The sequence below is a fragment of the Talpa europaea genome (genome assembly GCF_964194135.1).
Source record: "Talpa europaea genome assembly, chromosome: 2".
Taxonomy (NCBI): domain Eukaryota; kingdom Metazoa; phylum Chordata; class Mammalia; order Eulipotyphla; family Talpidae; genus Talpa; species Talpa europaea.
The window spans coordinates 39,401,098-39,421,139 of record NC_140068.1 but is presented as its reverse complement, the minus strand read 5'-3'; the positions used below and the strand labels follow the sequence as shown (position 1 = coordinate 39,421,139).

Sequence of the window (20,042 nt, the reverse complement as noted above, 5' to 3'; positions counted from 1 at the left end):
TCTTATTTACATAATCAAAAGGAAATGCCTATTATTTACAAACTGCTGTTTTCTCTTCTTTCTGTTCAAGAGGGACATTTTGCCTCTTATGGTTGAGTCAGACAAACATACAGACTGAAAAATGACAAGAGAAGTTCAAAGTCAGGGTTCTCCCCTCAGGCAAAAGGGAAATCTGGTACATATTCCCTTTTTTTACCCCTGAAGAAGAGAAGCTGATAGAGAATTGGCTTCTTAATTTGCTTTCAGTTATGGAATATCTTGAAGAAGTTCTTCAATATCTTCTCTCTATAAAGTACATTTAAAGGGCACTATACTATATATGCTAAACTCCCCCCCCCCTTTTTTTTTTGTGCCAGGAGACAAACAATTATATAGGGTAGGTTTTAATAAATTATCCAAACTAGTCCTCTGCCAATAGAGTATGAGGACAGATTATAAGGAATCTTGGATGTCAGGCAGCTGAAAGTCAATTTGTGACCACAGAAGTTTCCAGGAAGATGTTTGTGGCATAGAATGCCCTGGAAAGGAGAGAGACTACCTAGGTAATTCAGACAGAAAACATCAAGAACCTTGATTTCAGTTTTAGCACTGGGAAGGGAGAAAAGACCAAAGATGTTCAAAAGGAAAAAGAAAATAACACAACATGACAAGGATGATGCATGGAGTGCTCTGAGATGTAATAAATCATACAGTGAGAATCTCAGACCTCTCCTTGCTGCTCAGTTATTTTTATATTTGATAAAGTCTAATCAGTGGCATTTTATTTCATTTATTTTTTTTAAGATTTATTTATTTATTTATACAAGCACTGGGTACAGTCAGAAGCGCTGGAGGGTGAGAGAATTCACCAGAGCCAGAGGGGAGAGCAGAACAGGCAGACTGACGAGGTAGACTGCTGAGGGGAGCAGCGGGCAGCAAGAGAGGTCTGCGCGCCATGTGGGACCCTCGTCCGGCATCCAGGGATAGAACCAGCGCTGCAGAGCCACCGGGGAGGCCCTAATCAGTGGTATTTTAAAGGAGAGAAAGGTAACATAAGGGGACATGTGTCCATGATGTAAAAGAAAGGTGGAAGAGGTGGAAAGAGAGGTTTAGGTTTATGGGCTGACCAAATGGGCAAAAGCTTCAGACTTTGTTTTAGTTCATTAGTTAGCGTTGCTATAGCTGTTTTAGCTTTTTCATTCTAAATAGTAGCAAAATATTTTGCCACACTGAACCTTAAAGAGATCTTAGCCCTAGTTCTATACTTAGCCTGGAAAATGAGGGAAAGGAATTAGTCAAACATGCCTCCAATAAAGTTAAAGAAATTATTTCAGAAGGTGATGCTGGTTTGAATTGGAAAATAACCTGAGTTGGAGGGAGTGATGAGAAAAGCACATGCAACGATGCCCAAGAGGGAGCAGAAACAACAGATCTGGAATTTGGGTTAGCATTTAGAACAGAAACTTCTAATTTAATGTCATCAGCATGGAAGCAGTATGTTAAGCAACGAGAACAAAAATCAAAATCAATTAGAAATGTGCCATAACTATACATTGTCATTATAGCAAAGTGCAATAGAAGCAAGACATATGCTGCATAAGAGCAGGGACAGCAGGATGGGAAAGAGAGAAAGTTCTCCCTGTCCCAGCAGACCACAAGATACTGGCTAGTCTGAGCAGCTATCATTTGGACTTTAAGCAAATTACTTAGCTGTGTTGTAACTGAAAATTAACTTAATTGATGACTGAATTTACTCTGGGTATGAAATGAAATAAAATATGCAAAAGTGCTTTAAATTTTAAAGCTGCAAAGTATTTACATCTACAACCAAAATGTAAACCAAATTCCATCTAGAGCCTTAATAGAAGTATGTCCCCATTGCCATCACCCCCACATTTTCAGTTATGATCCACCTCCTTCCATGTAAGCCTTACAGTCTTCTCACAATAGTACTGTGAATGTCAGTGTCTTATCTCTGATCTCACCTCCAGGTACACCTTAGTCTGGACTTCCGTCCCAACTATAACATCCTCTCCCTAATCTATAATGTCCTGTTTTACCTCCATTCCAAGTGGTTTTACTCTGCCCTAAACAGTACTCACATTTTTGTGCCCCAGAAAAGGATGAGGTAAGGTCAGGGCCTGAATTGACCATTCAGAGGTGTAATCCAATTAGGTATAGATAAGGAGAATGAGTATCTAGCAATTTTAAGGAAGATTGTAATCAGTTAAAAGCTCATAGGAGAGAAACTGATATGCTGACCCAGCATCTTTGGGACTTCTCAACCACAAATGGACACTCATTATTGCTCTAAATTTTTCCCATGAGCCAAAGTCTCAATCCTATCCCTCCTAGTCATTATTCTACACCTTCTGTAATATAATCAAACTCCAACACTTCCTTCTCTTCCTCAATCAGCTGACGAGTTTAAGGGCAAATAGGAACCATCAGAAGGGAATTTTCTCATTTTTCCACCAGCAAATCTGTAGTCGCCCACTTCCTCCTGTTATAATGAGTGCCCATTTATCTCTTCAAAAGCAAATTTCCCAGCTTATGTCCTATAATTTCATCCTCTTAACCTGCTTTATGCCTTTTCTCTCTAATATCTACAACATTTTCTTTTCTATTGGATTAATTTCCAGAGCAGTCAACTTTAATATGTCCCACCCAAAACAACACAAGCCTGAACAAAACACCATCCCTTTCCAGCTACTGCACTGTCTCTACATCTTTAACCAAGTCAACTTTCATAAAGAAACTATTTATACTATTATTTATTTTCTTTGGTTCCCATTTATTCAACACACTAAATCTGGATTCCATTCTTAACAATACTGCCCTGGAGCCTGTACAGGTAACTTGTATATTCTGGGGTGACTTCTGTATTCTGTATCCAGAATATTGTACCCTGTAACATCCAATGGAAACTTTTGAGACTTTATTTTTTTGACTTCTCAAAGGCATGTGGTAAAAATAACCACCCCTCCTTGAAATACTATTTTCATTTATTTTCCCAATACCACACTCACCTCATTTTCTGTCTAGTCTGCAAAGGTTCTTTCTCAATCTTCTCTGCTGACTAGGATCCCTTTCTACTCAACCATTTTTATTCCCTAGTTAGTTATTTATCTATTTATTTGTATTAACATTTTTCAGCTTTATTGAGATATAATTGGCAAATACCTGCCCAACCTCTTAAACCAAAAGGTACTCAAGATGTGACACTGGGGCCTCCCCGGCGGCGCAGCGGTTGAGCGTAGGTTTGCGAAGCTGCCCGCAGCCTCTGCAGCGCCAGTTCGATCCCCGGCTGCTCCCCGGCCACCAGAGGAGGGTCCCGCATGGCTCGCAGACCTCTCCTGCTGCCCACTGCTCCCCTCAGCAGTGTACTTCGTCACTCTGCCTGCTCTGCTCCCGCTCTGGCTCTGTGAAGTCTCTCAACCTTCCGCGCTTCTGACTGTACCCAGTGCTTGTATGTATAAATAAATATTAATAAATAAATAAAGCTTGCTCTTTAAAAAAAAAAAAAAAAGATGTGACACTGAACATTTTTGTCTCTTGCATATTCTTAAGACTTCGTTTTTGAAAACACTACCTTTGGAATGAGCATGAATCTATTTACATTCCAAACCAGTCTTTGAGCTCCAGACTCTCACATCTGCATATTTAACTTTTCCACTAGGATATCTTCAAGACACCTCATATATGTCAAAATTAATCTCTCAGACTTCCTTCCAAACACATGTTGATCTCAATTCTCCTTGGGAGGCTTTGCTATTTCCTTCCTCTGAACACAACTCTCCAACTCTTTACCTGGTCTACTCCTACTCCACTTAAATGACAGTCCTTCAAAAAGCCCTTTTAACTAACAGAATTAGACTCTCTTATAGCACCCTATATTTTCGTTCAGGGCACATAAGGCAATTTACAATACATATCTATTTGAAATTCATGATATGTAATTACAACGACTACGTATCTTTTTGTTCATATCTGATTTCTCTGTCTCTTGCTAGGTTAGAAGCATTTAAGTGGTTTATTCTCATTATCAACTCCCTCACCTCTTCAAGTCTGCTCAAAATTTATCTTCTCAATAAGACCTTTCCTGACCTATAAAAAATTTAAATCCTGCATTCCTAGCTCCCTTATTTTGCTCTACTCCCCTGCCCTCCCCCACAGACTTCTAATATCCATACAATTTGCTTATTTATATTTAATTTTTATTTTACTTCCCACTCTAGAATGTAAACTCCATAAAGATTTCTTGTCTTTTTCTCTTGTTTCTTTTCGACATGTTCCAAATGTCTAGCACATGAGAGGAGGAATTTAATACATATCTGCTGAATGAACGAAAAGCTCCGTCTGGGTTTTCCCCAGTATATTCCAAACTAATCAATTTCTGTGGAATTACAGTTTAGATCATATAAAATCTAAGATGAAGAATGGAGCACCATAAACCAAGTAGGATCTCATATTTTTTGAAAGAATGTTGAATGAATGCTTTCAGATTTTTTTTAAAAGGCCATATTTAATTTGGAATCAAAAAAGTGCTTCTCATCATTTTTATTATTGTTTCTTTTAAAACTTCCATTGAAGTAACTTTGGCTTATAACATTATAGAGGTTAAACGTGTACATCTTTATAAATCAATATCTGTATATTCTGCCTTATGCTAATTCTGTCTTTCACCATACATTCGATCTCTTTTACCTGATTTACCCATTTCCCTTGCTCGTTCTGGTAATCACATATTATAGTTTTTTAAATATACAGTTAATCTTGTTTTCTCTCTTTTTACTGAAAAAAATTTTTAAGAGATAATAATAGGCAGTAGGAGCTGCATCAGAGAAAAGACCATGTCTGTGTTTAACCTGGTGTCAGCTAACGGCTAGCCCTCTTCCTAGTATTTAGCAGGTGCTGAATAAATACTTTAGGAATGAATGAATGACCTACCCAGTGACCCTCTGCTGTCAAGGGAAGGTTAGTCAGTACCACGCTGTAGTGGAAGAAGGCAGAACTTGAATCATTAAGGGGGTGAGCCCCATTCCTGGTTCTACCATCTGGCAAAATGTGACAACTTCCCTGGGCCCATATCTTTATCTGGTAAGGCAATGAAACTAGATGATCCAGTTCACTTTAACTAGATGATGTACTCCATGAGATAAGGGAATGCCTCGGCCTCGTCACTGATGTGAAAACAAAGCCTAGATCAGTATGTCTTGTTAACCTTTAATAAGAGAACAGTAAGGTTAGTGATAAGCCAAATGGATTTATTTGGGAATAGTAGAGAATTGCAAGCCGGACAGCACAGGGCCAAGTTAGAAACCCAAACCTCTTGAGGAGAGACAAAGAAACCCAAACCTCTTGAGGAGCGACAAAGAGGGTGTGCCTGTGTGTGTGTGTGTGTGTGTGTGTGTGTGTGTGTGTGTGTGTAGGGGGGCAGGGAGTTACAAAGAAAAAAAGAATGAGGCACTGAAGGATGAGGTAATTGTCAGATACAAGAGTCATAGGTAAAAAGGTCAGGTGAAATGGTCACAAGGAAAAGTAGGTAAAAGTTCCTCTTACTCAGTTCTTTCAAACAGGATATTCTCACTCTTGTTGGCTTCTTGGATGTTGGTCATGTGGCCCAATCCAAGGTGAAATCCAGCTTAGAGAGGGCCAGTAAAGAGACCTTTTCTGTAGTGTTTCCCTGGCCCTACTTTTAATATGGCTGTAGTATGTCACTTTTCAGAGTCTGGCACACAACAGACCCTCCAGAATCTGTGAAAAGATTTCTAAAAATTCGTTCCAATGCTAGCATTTGAAGGAAAAAATAACTTTGAGGTAACCTAAATTAATCATTCATTCTCTAGATAAAGCCATATACAGATTATGGTCCTCTTTGAAATCCCCTAGAACATGAAGAGTACAAATCAAAAAAAAAAAAAAAAAAAAACCTGTTTCCTATTGGTGAGTTGGTTACCAGTTATACATTTTCACCCTGGCCTCTTGGGTTCTTTAGTCATATTTATAGAATCACTTCTATATTTAGCTCTTGATTTGAAACCTTCAGGGCTGGGTATGAGAATACTAACCTGCTAAGGAACTATATACTTACATTGCACAATTGCTTACTGTTTGCAGTGTCGTTAGCGTTCCTTCCCTGCCATTAATGTAGTTTCAGAGGCAGAACGACCTCTCTCCATTCCCCAGACCCTGTTCTCACCCGACTTCACCTCCCTCCCTCTCCTACCCCGGGGTCTCTCTAAGCTGCTACAGCGTTGGGAAAGCTTGAGGAGATGCTGGAGCTGCGCTCTGCGCCTCCCGACAGCGCCGAGCAAGCAAAGCACCTTCCCTGCCGGGTCCTGGGACCTGCCAGCCTTCCAAACCACGCTAGAAACGCGCCTTCATGTTGGAAGGAAATCATCTTTTCTCCGTAAATTAAGGCCCGCCGGTGGGGAGTAATCCCAGTGTTTACACTTGTTTTCCAGCCCCGTCGGTGCCGCAGGACTTGATTGGTTCCCTCGCGCCCCCGACGCTGGGGATCCCCTCCCTCCACGCCCCGCCCGGACCCCGCCCCTCGCCGGGCCCTGCGCTGGGCCGTGGGCCTCGCAGCCTCTCGCCGGGCCCGCTCGCCTCGCCGCCGCCCTGCCCGCCCCCCCGCCGGCTCCGCCCCTCTCCCCTGCCCCCGCCCGGGGCTCGAGTCCTCCCTGGCCGTTGCCAGGGATACCAGCCGATACCCGGCAAACAGGCATTCGAGAAAGAAAAGGGGGGAAAGCTACACGGCAGGCTGGTAACAAAGGAGCAGTAAAAGCAACCCCCAAATGGAAGGCTAAGGACGCGTCTGCGAGAAAATCCGAAAGCGAGCTAGCAGTCATCCCAAATTAAAACCGGGAGAGGGCTGCAGAGGAAGGGGCATGTTCACGTTGAGGGGGGGGGGGGAATAAACAGCCTTCAATGAGCTGGAATCGCCTGGACGACGGTGTTGGAGGAGCCCAGCTGGCTGTTGAAGTTGGAGCTCCGCGAATGCAAGGGATTCTGTCCACCGCGGCGGCCGGGGTCGTGGGCCAGGCCATCCGGCTCCCCCCAAGGGTGATCATGCTTTTGGCAAAATAAACTTCTGCGGAAACGTCTTTCCATCCGCTCTGGGGAATATGACTTCGTGACTGACTGATGGTCCTCGAAGAAGTGGACGGTAGAAAGACGACGCTGCGCGTAATGATGTGCAACTTGATTTTCAAAGCAATACTTGAACAAAGAGTTATTGGCTTGAAGCAACCATCTTTCTCACTCAGAGGGTGGCCCATATCCCTACAATGAGCAGAAAATAAAACAGAATTTAGAGCCAGTGCCAGGAGAAATGAACGTTTCCCTCGACTGCCTCTCACCTCCATGAGCGAGAGATTATTCATTTCAGGATCACTGCATGTAAACCAGAAAAGGTGGTCTGATTTGGACAAGAGTCAGAACTTTGCAAGGAGAAATGTAGGTGTAGGCGAATGCTTACTAGGCTGCATCTTTAAATTTTGTCCCCTAGTTGCTTTAATCAATGCCTTGTCTTTCAAACACAAATAGCGTCCGGTGCTTGGATGGCAAGGGATACAGTGGCTGGTGGCGGAGGCCCGACCCCCTTAGCGAAGCCTTTTCTCTAACCCAAGTTACACTTGGAGCGTTCAAGGACCTTCTTGCTATCTCTCAACATGCAAACAATTTCTCCTCAGAGCTGTAAGCGTCAGTCCGGTTGTTGAGCATTTTCTCGGCGCTGCCTGCCTGCCTCCCTTGCAGGAGCACACTTGAATGCGTGCATCTCCCACCCGTTCAGAGAGCGTCCGATCCCGGCAGCAGCCTGAAAGCGGATCCATATTGTGGCGCTCTGCATCCCAACTGCAAATATGGATTCGAACACTCCAAGCCCTGTTTCATTTCTCCATAGAGGAAAACTGTCATTTCACACAATGATAAAATGCGAGCCGTCTCGACCTTTTTGTAAAAGGTCCTCACTTTATGTTGTGGGGGGCAAAAAAAAGCACCAATTGGGAATTGGGAATAGTGCTGGGGGAGGGGGGGCGGGGGCTGTTGAGCGCCGCAGGCTAATCTCAAAATATTTTATTTCATGCCAGTGTGGGCTAGAAAAGGGAGTGTGGCTAGGGCTGCTTGCCGCCTTTGCATTTTCCACATCTGGCCTACAGACCTAATTCCAACTCAGCGATCGCGCTGGATGAAATTCGATCTTCCTGGTTTAAATACCTTTCAATTTGAGGCGATTTAACATTTGCAACCGTTAAAACACACACACACACCAAAACAAAACCCTGTGCAGTATCTGTGAAACCAACATGGAACACGGAGAAGGAAAACATGCAGGACACAATTCCCAACCATTGTCTTCACACACACACACACACACACACACACACACACACACACACACGGGGACATGGGGGAGGGGAGCGAGTGGGGAGAGACACACACGGGTCCAGACAGACGCCAGCCCCAGCGAGTCAAGTTAACGCTTTCTCCGCCCCCATGCACGGGTCGCCCCCTCCCGCGTTAATTAATTACAAACAAAGCAAGCCAATCGCGTGATGCATTATTATTTGCAAGCGGAGGGAGGCGAGAGGCATGTATTTTTTAATGGATTTATTGATCGGGAAGGCATTAATTCTCCGTGCGGGGCTGATTTTCAAACCGCTTGCAGAGCGCGGCTCCATTGTTCGCCGCGCGCGCAGGCCCCGCCCCGGGCCCCGAGTGCGGCGCGCGGATTGGCCGGCGCGCGCGGGGGCCGCGTCAGCGCCCGCGAGCCCATTCATCTGTGCACTTGGGCGTTGGACCCCGCATCTTATTAGCAACCAGGGAGATTTCTCCATTTTCCTCTTGTCTACAGTGCGGCTACAAATCTGGGATTTTTTTTATTACTTCTTTTTCGACAAAAAAAGAAAATCTACACTTGGGGTCCTTTTTTCGTGCTCGACTTTTCCAACCCTTTTTTTCCCTCCCGCCTGCGCTGCTGCTTTTTGATCTCTTCGACCAAAATTTTTTTCTCCGGAGTGTATTTAATCGGCTCTGTTCCGTCCTCTCCGCCGCCCCCACACCCCCGCCCTCCGGTGTGTGTGCAGCCGCCGGCGCCGCTGCTGCTGCTGCTGCTGCTGCTGCTCGCCCCGTCGCGACACCGACCCGAGGCTCTTTGTTCCCCCCGCGGATCTGTTGAGTTTCTTTGTTGAAGGAGCCAGCATGGGTGCCCAGTTCTCCAAGACCGCTGCGAAGGGAGAAGCCGCCGCGGAGAGGCCCGGGGAGGCGGCTGTGGCCTCGTCGCCTTCCAAAGCGAATGGGCAGGTAAATGCTACCTGTGGTTCTGGTCGTTCCCGGGGTGTCCTCCTCCGGTCTCCTCGCCTCCCCAGGCTTCGGGTCGCGCCCGAGGAGCACACGGCGGAGTGGCGGAGCGCGGCCGGGTTCCGATCTGAAAGTTGAATGGAAAAGTAATGCCCTAAATTGTCAATTTCTCGCGGGGGTGGGGTGGGGGTGGCCTCCCCCCACCCTCACCCCCAAAAAAGAGTGGTTCCGGAGGATCCTGGCGAATTCTTGTGTATAGACGGGGGAAAAGAAATGATAAATGGTCTAAAATGGCGTGTTTGGAGCTTGGCAGAACGTGACTGGATGGGTGCAACCCCCCACCCCTACTCCCGGCCAGGATGCATTTGTGTCTGGGGGGGCACAAAGGTGTTTGGGGGGTGGCTCTTGTGTTGGTCGTGGAGACGGGGCTGCCTTCACGGTTTCTAGACTGGTGTGATTGTGCGTGTGGGCAGGGAGAGGGGATGGGGGGGCGCGATGGGCATGGCGGTGGAGAAAGGCGAGGGAAGGGCTGTCTTATTGTATGCCGAGGCGGCGTGGGCTCTTGGAGAGGTGCTGGCTGGCTGCAGCTGGGCAGGAGGGTTTCAGCGCCCTTCCACGGGGCTTGCCCACCGCTCCGGATCCTTAGGCATAGCTGTCTTGTGCACTTACACACCCATCTACTTTTAAATAGTAGCCCTGGGGTGGGTGGGAAGACTGGGTCCTTGAAGAACCCGTCCAGATGGCACCGAGGCAGTTAGCGCCTTTCCGTCCGGACTGTGAGGGTGCGCGGCGCCCCCACTCCTGCGGGGGCCGCCCGGACGCCGCCGCGACCCAGGCGCTGGCTGTGGTGGGGCGGGCGCGAGAGGTCGGCCTTGGGTGGGTGCGAGAGGAGGTCGCCAGCCCGGAGCACCCACCACGCCTCTTTTCCTAGAGGCAGAGGTGGTGCTGTGCTTCGCCGGCTCTAACCTAATGGGGAAGACGAGCTGTTCCAAGAGGCTTTGCACCCGTTAAAAATGCAAAATGCGCCGCCGGGGCGCGCCCCGGCTTCACCGAATCTCAGGCAGAGGTGGGCGTGGGAGCAGAAGCAGAAATACTGGGTTTCCCCCGGCCTTGTTGGTTTTACCCCAACCTGGATGCCGGGAAGCCGCCGGAGCTTTGTTTGCGGACTCTGCGCTGCGCGATCCAGGCTCGGGGGCGCCTCGGCCGGCGGGCAGGGCCTGGCTAGGGCAGGGCGGGGTGGCCCGGCGGCCCCGCCCCTCCGCGCCCGCCCGCGCCCAGCTCCGCGCGGTGGAGGAGCAGCGCCCCCTGCTGACCCCCGGCCCGAGGCGAGCGCGAGGCCTTTGCGCTCTCAGGGCGGGCGCTCGGGGCGCGAGCGCTGGGATCCCCTGGGAGTTGCGGTTGTTTGGAAGAGGGTTTTAGGGGCTAGGGGGAAAGGGGCCTGCGCGACGCGGTGCCGACCACCGGCCCTGGCTGGCCCTGTGCCGCCCTCTTGCAAAGGGCGTTTGGTGTCGCCCGTGCCACACGCTTGCGTTTTCCCAAATGCCCCGAGGCGCAGGCGGGAATGGTTTATCCTTTGCTCTCGGTGTTTCGGTCTCCGCGCTTTTAAATGCTGAGCCGAGAGCATCTGTGGAGCGGTCGAGGTACCGCTGTGACTGGGGCGCCCCACGGCCCGGCCCCCGTTTCTTCGCGGCGCTCTAGCTTGGGCTTCGGCCCCGCCTCCTGCACCCCCGGGTGGAGGGCGAGAGGCCCGCCCCCGACGGCGACCCCGAGGCGGGGGCGGGGTGGTGGCGTCCGGGCCGCTTCAGTGACGCTCTGTTTTCTGTGTCCCGCAGGAAAACGGCCACGTGAAGGTAAACGGCGACGCCTCTCCCGCGGCCGCCGAGCCGGGCGCCAAGGAGGAGCTGCAGGCCAACGGCAGCGCCCCGGCCGCGGACAAGGAGGAGCCCGCGGCCCCCGGGAGCGGGGCGGCGTCGACCGCTGCCCCCGAAAAAGAAGAGCCGGCCGCCGCCGCCCCCGAGGCCGCGGCCAGCGCCGCGGAGAAGGAGACCCCCGCGGAGGGCGAGGCCGCCGAGCCCGGCTCGCCCACGGCCGCGGAGGGGGAGGCCGCGTCGGCCGCCTCCTCGACGTCTTCGCCCAAGGCCGAGGACGGGGCCACGCCCTCGCCCAGCAACGAGACCCCGAAAAAAAAAAAGAAGCGCTTTTCCTTCAAGAAGTCTTTCAAGCTGAGCGGCTTCTCCTTCAAGAAGAACAAGAAGGAGGCCGGAGAGGGCGGTGAGGCCGAGGGCGCAGCGGGCGCCTCCACCGAAGGCGGCAAGGACGAGGCCGCTGGGGGCGCAGCCGCGGCCGCCGCTGAGGCGGGCGCGGCCTCCGGGGAGCAGGCGGCGGCGCCGGGCGAGGAGGCCGCCGCGGGCGAGGAGGGGGCGGCGGGTGGCGACCCGCAGGAGGCCAAGCCCGAGGAGGCAGCCGTCGCGCCCGAGAAGCCGCCCAGCAGCGACGAGGCCAAGGCCGCCGAGGAGCCCACCAAGGCCGAGGAGAAGGCCGAGGAGGCCGGGGCCAGTGCCGCCGCCTGCGAGGCGCCCTCAGCCGCCGGGCCCGGCGCGCCCCCGGAGCAGGAGGCCGCCCCCGCGGAGGAGGCGGCTTCAGCCTCGTCAGCCAACGCAGCCCCCTCACAGGAGGCCCAGCCCGAGTGCAGTCCAGAGGCCCCCCCAGCGGAGGTGGCAGAGTAAAAGGGCAAGAGTTTTTGAGATAATCGAAGAACTTTTCTCCCCCCCGTTTGTTTGTTGGAGTGGTGCCAGGTACTGGTTTTGGAGAACTTGTCTACAACCAGGGATTGATTTTAAAGATGTCTTTTTTATTTTCCTTTTTTTTAAGCAGCAAATTGTTTTTTTCCCCCCCTCCCACAGATCCCATCTCAGATCATTCTGTTACCACCATTCCAACAGGTTGAGGAGAGCTTAAACACCTTCCTCTGCCTTGTTTCTCTTATTTTTATTTTTTGCATCAGTATTAATGTTTTTTGCATACTTTGCATCTTTATTCAAAAATGTAAACTTTCTTTGTCAATCTATGGACATGCCCATATATGAAGGAGATGGGTGGGTCAAAAAGGGATAGCAGATGAAGTGATAGGGGCCACGATGGGGAAATTTAAGTGGTGCATAACATTGCCAAGATAATGTACCACTAGAAATGGTATAAAGGCTTAGTCTTTTTTAAAAAAAAAAAAAAAAAAGTTATTACGATGTATTTTGTGAGGCAGGTTTACAACACTACAAGTCTTGACTAAGAAGGAAAGAGAAAAAAAACACCAATACCCAGATTTTAAAAAAGATCATAGTCTTAGGAGTTCATTTAAACCATAGGAACTTTTCACTTATCTCATGTTAGCTGTACCAGTCAGTGATTAAGTAGAACTACAAGTTGTATAGGCTTTATTGTTTATTGCTGGTTTATGACCTTAATAAAGTATAATTATGTATTACCAGCAGGGTGTTTTTAACTGTGACTATTGTATAAAAAAAACAAATCTTGATATCCAGAAGCACATGAAGTTTGCAACTTTCCACCCTGCCCATTTTTGTAAAACTGCAGTCATCTTGGACCTTTTAAACACAAATTTTAAACTCAACCAAGCTGTGATAAGTGGAATGGTTACTGTTTATACTGTGGTATGTTTTTGATTACAGCAGACAATGCTTTCTTTTCCAGTCGTCTTTGAGAATAAAGGAAAAAAATCTTCAGATGCAATGGTTTTGTGTAGCATCTTGTCTATCATGTTTTGTAAATACTGGAGAAGCTTTGACCAATTTGACTTAGAGATGGAATGTAACTTTGCTTACAAAAATTGCTATTAAACTCCTGCTTAAGGTGTTCTAATTTTCTGTGAGCACACTAAAAGCGAAAAATAAATGTGAATAAAATGTACAAATTTGTTGTGTTTCTTTATGTTCTGATAATACTGAGACTTGTAAGTCTTAGGTCAATTTTGAGGAAGATCTTGCATGCCATCCAGTGTAAATTTTCTTGTGGTTTTTAATCTGGAGTTTTCAAAGTCTGAAATTCATAATCAGCAGTGTCAGATTACATACAGGAAAATTTTACAACATTCCATGTCAAATCTGTTACCATTTATCGCATTTAGTTTTCATTTAAAAATTGAGCAATTATTTTTGTTGTAGTTCTATCGCATGTCAGAATAAATGGCTTAATGCAAAAGTGGTGTTGCCCAAAGACTATTTAAATGTCTTACGGAAAATTTCATAAAAGTATTTTTTTTTTTCCTCATGCAGGTCCAGAACTTAAATTTATACCTAGAGTCTATTTAAGCTGGAGATGGGTCATGAAAAGTGACCAAATGTGTTGCAAAAATTGATGGTGTATTACCTGCCATTGTAATTGCTTAGTCTTTGGCTAATTTCCAAATTACTGTTTAGGCTATGTATTACCCCTTACTAAAACAGACATGTTAAAGAAGTAATGGTGATAAATGGATGACATTGTCAGTTTATGGGCCTTTAATGTTTGTCTCAATTCAATAGTTGTAAGCAGTTTTTCTTTTAAGTGAAAGTAGAGCTTTTTAGCATCTTGTTACTCAGAGGATAGACAATACTACTTCCTTATATAGTAATAATCCTTACTAGTTTACTTCCTTTGCTTTTTTATCACCCCATAACTGGATTTTTTTATTTTCTCCACTGGACCCTAAACTGAATTGAATTTTAAGATAACTTATGTATCATAATACCATTACTTCATTGAATGCAAAGAAAAATTGTTTATGCATACCTGCTTTGTTGTTTTGTAGCAGTGTGCTCTGCTCGGTAGGGTTCCCAATAAATCAGTGGACCATGTTTGTAACAACTGAATGCCAAATCTTAACTCAAACAAATAACAGATTAGCTTTTCAATTGTGCTTTTAATAGGAATAGTGGATCACAAATAATAGTTCATGACTTCTTACCAAACACCCTCCTCACTAATAAACTCAAATAACACTTGGAAGAGTGTGTCCTTTTCAGCTGAGGTTTCTTGATCATGGAGGATGTTTGTATGTTAAAGATAAAATCTGGTAACCAAAGCACTACTCTAATAAGGGGTCTTTCCCACCTTACCAACTTTTCCTCATTTATTTCCTTGGCCAAGTATAGCCCCTGGTATGTGGTTGGACTCAAAAAAAAAAAAAATTAAAAAGTAACTCCTGCATAGTCAAAAATACTGTGTATCCAACGATATTGCTAGATTTGTTCTTTTTAACAGCTGGAATTTATTAAGATGCATTATTTTGATTTTAATCATTGCTTAAAACACTTTGGGTGGTATTGACGGAGTGGTGGACTTTCCACCAAGTGATTTAATGAAGTTTGACATTTATCTTTTCATCCAAAGTTTTGTACATCACATTGTTTTCTAATGGAAAAATGTTAATATGGCTTTTTGTATTACTAAAAATAGCTTTGAGATTAAGGAAAAATAAATAACTCTTGTACAGTTCAGTATTGTCTATTAAATCTGTATTGGCAGTATGTATAATGGCATTTGCTATGGTTATAAAATACTTCCTCTGGATTATAATAATCATTTGATCCAATTCCTATTGCTTGTAAAATAAAGTTTTACCAGTTGATATAATCAAGCTTGCTAAAATAGGATTTTTTACAAATTTAATTTTAAGCCTTTACACCATTAAGGTAAGTATTACTCAGTTTAAGGGATTTAGAAGGTATGCGTGATCTTATACTTAGGTTATAAAATTATCCATTGAAAATGAGTTATGCTCACAAGTCAATTAAAAATTTCATGATAGAACTTGATATTTGAGAAACAATTCATTTATATTTTTCCCTCATGAATATAAACTTCATACAATTTTGCAGTTATAGATTGGGAGAAGGATGCTTATTACTCTCCTATATTTTAGGTAGATCTTAGAATAGCAGCTGGGAGAGGGGCGTAGTTTAGCATAGCTCAAGTCAGCTTGAAAAACTCTAAAAAAAAAAAAACCACCTTAAAAACTGGTTAAGTAACAGGATTATTAGCTTGTATTTTTTCCTTTAATCGTTCACTGAACAAGTGGAGCAATTTTTTTCTCTCTGCTTCTCAACTATACAAAAGTGCTTAAAGCAGGATGTAGCAACATATGGATTTTTTTTTTTTAAATTTTTGCAATAATGTAATTGACCCACTCACTGCTAGGGAGTTCAAGTTCTCCTTAAAAATGGAAATAAGTACATTTAAAAGGTATGAATGATAGGCATATCTTAGTTCAGATAAATTACTGAATCTGAAATATTCCTGTCTAGAGTTCTTCCTTTCAATGGCTCGAAATCAATTTTTTAAACAAAAAAAAATCTACTCCTGACATAAGAGTAATCAGGTACAAGTATAGAAACGAATTATTACAAAATTTTTTAAAATTCTGATAAAACCAAGTTCTAGTGTTTTGATAAAATTAAAGCAGAAGACTTCTAGTATTACTAGTTCTTGGAAAATGAGAGAAAATTTATCAGTTGCTGTTACTGCTGCTGCTCTCTTTTCTAGAGAAAAGTAAAACCTGTGGGACTACTGAGGATTTCAGTGAATATAGCAATTTAGCATTACAGGTTCTTTCTAACAAGTGGGTAATTGGTCTTTAGGTTTAAAATGTGCATTAAGAACTATTTATTATAGTACTAGAATTCTGTACTAGATTATTAGGTGAACAAAAAAGGGGAATGGAAGGCAAGGGATTCTTGTAGAGAGTTATATATTTTAGTATATGTGCTGCCGAAGCGAGCACACTTGTAGAGAGTTATAAATTAGAAGTCTAAGAAAGTCCTCATGGCAAATGTAGGTCAAGTGGTACATACCTGCATTTTGGAAGCACCATCCAAGGAAGCACCATCCAAGGAAATCTACAAATTAAGTGTTTTTAGTGACCATATTTTATTAAGTAAGAAGGAACAGATGAATTAACTTTTGTAACATTTTAAATTTTTTTCTTATTAAGCCTTTAAAATCCAGTGTAAAATAAAATCCAGTGTATTTTATACGTATAACATCTCAGTTTGAAATACCCACATTTCAAGCGTTCACCAGTTACATGTGGCTACCACTTTGAAGAGTGTGAGTCTAGAGAATTAAAGCCTGAGAGTCAAGGACTGATTAGGAATGTTGTTCTACAGACTATTTGCAAAATGTAACTTGTGTAATTAATTACACAAGCTTCAAAAGTTTAGCTTTGAAACCAACATTGAAGCTCTTTTCAAAATTTCAAACCATTTTAAACAGTTAATATGACATTGACGTTATTAATAAGCACAGTGAGCGTGAGATTCTCAATGGATTTGTCTGGGGCTAGTTTATATACCACCAATGTTCATATGTTGAAGACCTAACCCCAGTCCTAACCTTAGAATGTTGACTATTTGAATCATTACAGAGGTGACTGAAGTTCAAATAAGGTCGTTAGAGTGAGCTCTAATGCAATGTGACTGGTGTCCTTACATGAGAAAAAAAATGGAATCATTGAAAGACACCATGAATACCTGCATATAAAGAGAAAAGATACTGTGAGGACACAAACAAGAAGGTGACCCATCTGCAGTCAAGGAAGAGAAACCTCAGAAAACACCCTACCTGTCAGCACCTTGATTTTGAACTTCTAACTTCCAGAACACAGAGGAGGGGGAAAAAAGTTTCTGTTGTTTAAGCCACAGTCTGTGGTATATTTTTATGGCAGCATAGCAAACTAATACGGGACTCCAGAGTAGGAATGGAAAAAAATTATCTTTACTTAAGAATGTAAGTATCTTCAGAATGAGAATCTAGAATTTTACATACTTACTTTTCTCATACCTTAGGTAAATGAGACAACTTTGTAGCTTGAGAATCTTGTTTTTTCTATCTTAGAAAAGAGAAAGAGTAAACAATTAGAAAAGTAAATTACTTAATTCTTCATTGATGAGTAGATAGGAAAAACCTCTAGAATACAAATAGTACAAATATATTGTCTAAAAATAATATGTAGGGCCTCCTTGGTGGCCTAGGAGTTAAGACTCAGCGCTATCACCACCAGAGCCTGAGTTCCATCCCCAGCCAGGGAGCTACCCACATGGTGCAGCAGACCTCTTCTGTCTTGCCCACTGCTCCCCTCAGCAGTGTATTTCAGTAGATCTGCCTGTTCTGCTCCCCACTCCATCTCTGGTGAATCCTCTCACCCCCACCCCCTGTACCTCTGGCCTACACCCCAGTTCTTGTATGCATAAATAAAAAATAAATCTTAAAATACATAAATAAAAGATAAAAAATGCTATATAATGTTATGTCTGAACATATCCACCTCAATTTTTTCCTTGCAATTTGTGAGAAACTTGAGTTGTTTGTTCCAGAGTTTTACAGTATAAATTTTGCTGATTACACCTCATGCTGTCATTAAATACATCTTTTGTCTTTTCTGTATTTCTTGAATTTTCTGTGAATTAATCAGTAGATCTAGAGACTTGATTGAGGTCAAAGAACTTTATCATAAGTGATGGTATATATTTCTGTCAGCAGGTAATACTGTCTGGTTGCTTCTCTTTTTGTCACGTATGAAGCCATTGACCTTTGCTTAAATCTATTAATTAATTTAGGCTTGCCAAATGGGTTTATTCAAATTTTTCATTTGCTTATTCAGGTAGTACTTTGAAAAGAAACTTTCCCTCACGAGCCCTTTGGTTGTCCTGAAGTATATTTTTTAATGAAAAAAAGGAATAAATGTATGAAATTTTTCCCTTTATTTATTGATTCACAGAATAACTAATTGATTTTCTAATATTCTCCAATGGTGACCAAAGACTGTATTTGTTGCTGTTTACTATCATTATACATAGTTTTTTTTTTTTTTAAAGATTTATTTATTTATTTATTTATTTATTTATTTATTTATTTATTTATTTATACAAGCACTGGGTATAGTCAGAAGCGGGGGAGGGTGAGAGAATTCACCAGAGCCAGAGCGGGGAGCAGAGCAGGCAGAAGGACCAAAGTACACTGCTGAGGGGAGCAGCGGGCGGCAGGAGAGGTCTGCGCGTCATGTGGGACCCTCCTCCGGTGACCGGGGAGCAACCGGGGATCGATCCAGCAATGCAGAGGCTGCGGGCAGCTTCGCAACCCAGCGCTCAACCGCTGCGCCACCGGGGAAGCCCATACATAGATTTTAATGTAATAATTTTGATGTAAGCAATATAATGATGTTCAAGTTAACTCACAGTTGATTTTCTTTTGAAAATTAGTAATGACACAGTTACAGAAGTTATAGAATTCAATAAAGGAAATCAGTTTTAATTTTATTAAGATGCTACTTGGACATGTGCTGAAAGATAAATGGAATTCATTATTTACTCAAATGAAATGAATGTATATGTGTCCATGTTGGCACACACCTAAACTTGAGTTGGGGTGTCATGCCAAGAAAGCTTCTATTTATACAATTTTAAAGAAATGGTAGGCATTGCAATTTTTTGGTTTACCCTCTAACTACTGGTGTATAATCATATTTAATATTATCAAAATCAATCCCACCACATCTTACTCCTTGCAACAAGAAGAAATGTCTGTAAACTTATGAGTATGAGGAGTCTCACCAATCACCTATCATGGAGACAGTCCTGCTGGCACCTGGTGCTGCAATATGATAAGGAGATCAAGTTGATCAACTGCCATTACTAGTTTTCCTAGGAAAATACTAAAATTTCCATCATGGAGTGTGGGCCAATAAAATTGGCAATTAAAAGAATTTATATTGATGTAGAACCCAGACGCTCCTAATGGCAAGACTGACAACTTTTTCAAAGAAGTTTTGAGAAAGCTGAATTTAAATGACCAACTAGAGCTACTTACTTTTAGTGTTTTTGAAAAATTGGCAAGTCATGCATGAGGCAATAAGCTAAAATACATAATATTTGAATAGATTTGAGGACACTTGGAAATTATTTTTTACTTATGGACTTGTTCAGGTCATAGTATAAGATATTAACTATAAAAATGAATTATCTTGACAATTCATTTTCCTCTGACTTCTGATGTATTATCTATTAAATTCAAGGATTAGATTACAATACATGTGTTTCCTGATATTTTAGAATCATAAAGTATTGCTAAGAATTTTGTAATTTTTAAAATAAAAATTTAATTTTTTATTAGTTGTTTTACATAGCTTCTAAATAAAAAAGTTCATGTGGATAGAAGTGAAATTTATGAGAACACCAATCACACATTTATTTAAGCCAAAAAAAATTCTAGAGTTTTTTTCTAAACTATAGCAAAAGTTGTTACTCATATCTCCTGAGAAAATTTACAATTTTCAGCATTCTTACACAGAACACAAATATTTCATTTTATTAATGCTTAGTAGGCAAAGAACAACTTGATAATATATATGCCTCATTTTATATATATGTAGTTTTAGATTTATATTAATATGCTTAATATATAAAAATATAATATATAGTTATATATTATATATATTATATGATGTATAAAATATATATTTATATAGTTTGTGTAAAATATGTATATGTTATACATAAATATGTGATATAAACATATCATATGTACATTTTTATATATTATAAAACCAGCCATAAATATGAATGTGTACTCTCTATTTTCTAGAATTTTCAATCTTGTCACCATCCTCATTTGCTTCATTAAGATACCCAAGAAAAAGTTATTAAAGAACAAGTTTATAGTTAAGAATCTATTCCATACTTCATTTATTCTTTGTTTAGCAATAATTG

General features: G+C 43.1%; 1 protein-coding gene across 1 annotated transcript; it reads left to right on the top strand.

The window, feature by feature from the left end:
- Window positions 1–9,186: 9,186 nt before the first annotated feature.
- Window positions 9,187–12,686, top strand: MARCKS (myristoylated alanine rich protein kinase C substrate; the record flags this gene model as incomplete). Its single annotated transcript, XM_084227942.1, has 2 exons — window positions 9,187–9,288; window positions 11,118–12,686. 2 exons carry the CDS (start codon window positions 9,187–9,189, stop codon window positions 12,009–12,011), a joined length of 996 nt encoding a protein of 331 aa, XP_084084068.1. The 3' UTR covers window positions 12,012–12,686.
- Window positions 12,687–20,042: the final 7,356 nt, after the last annotated feature.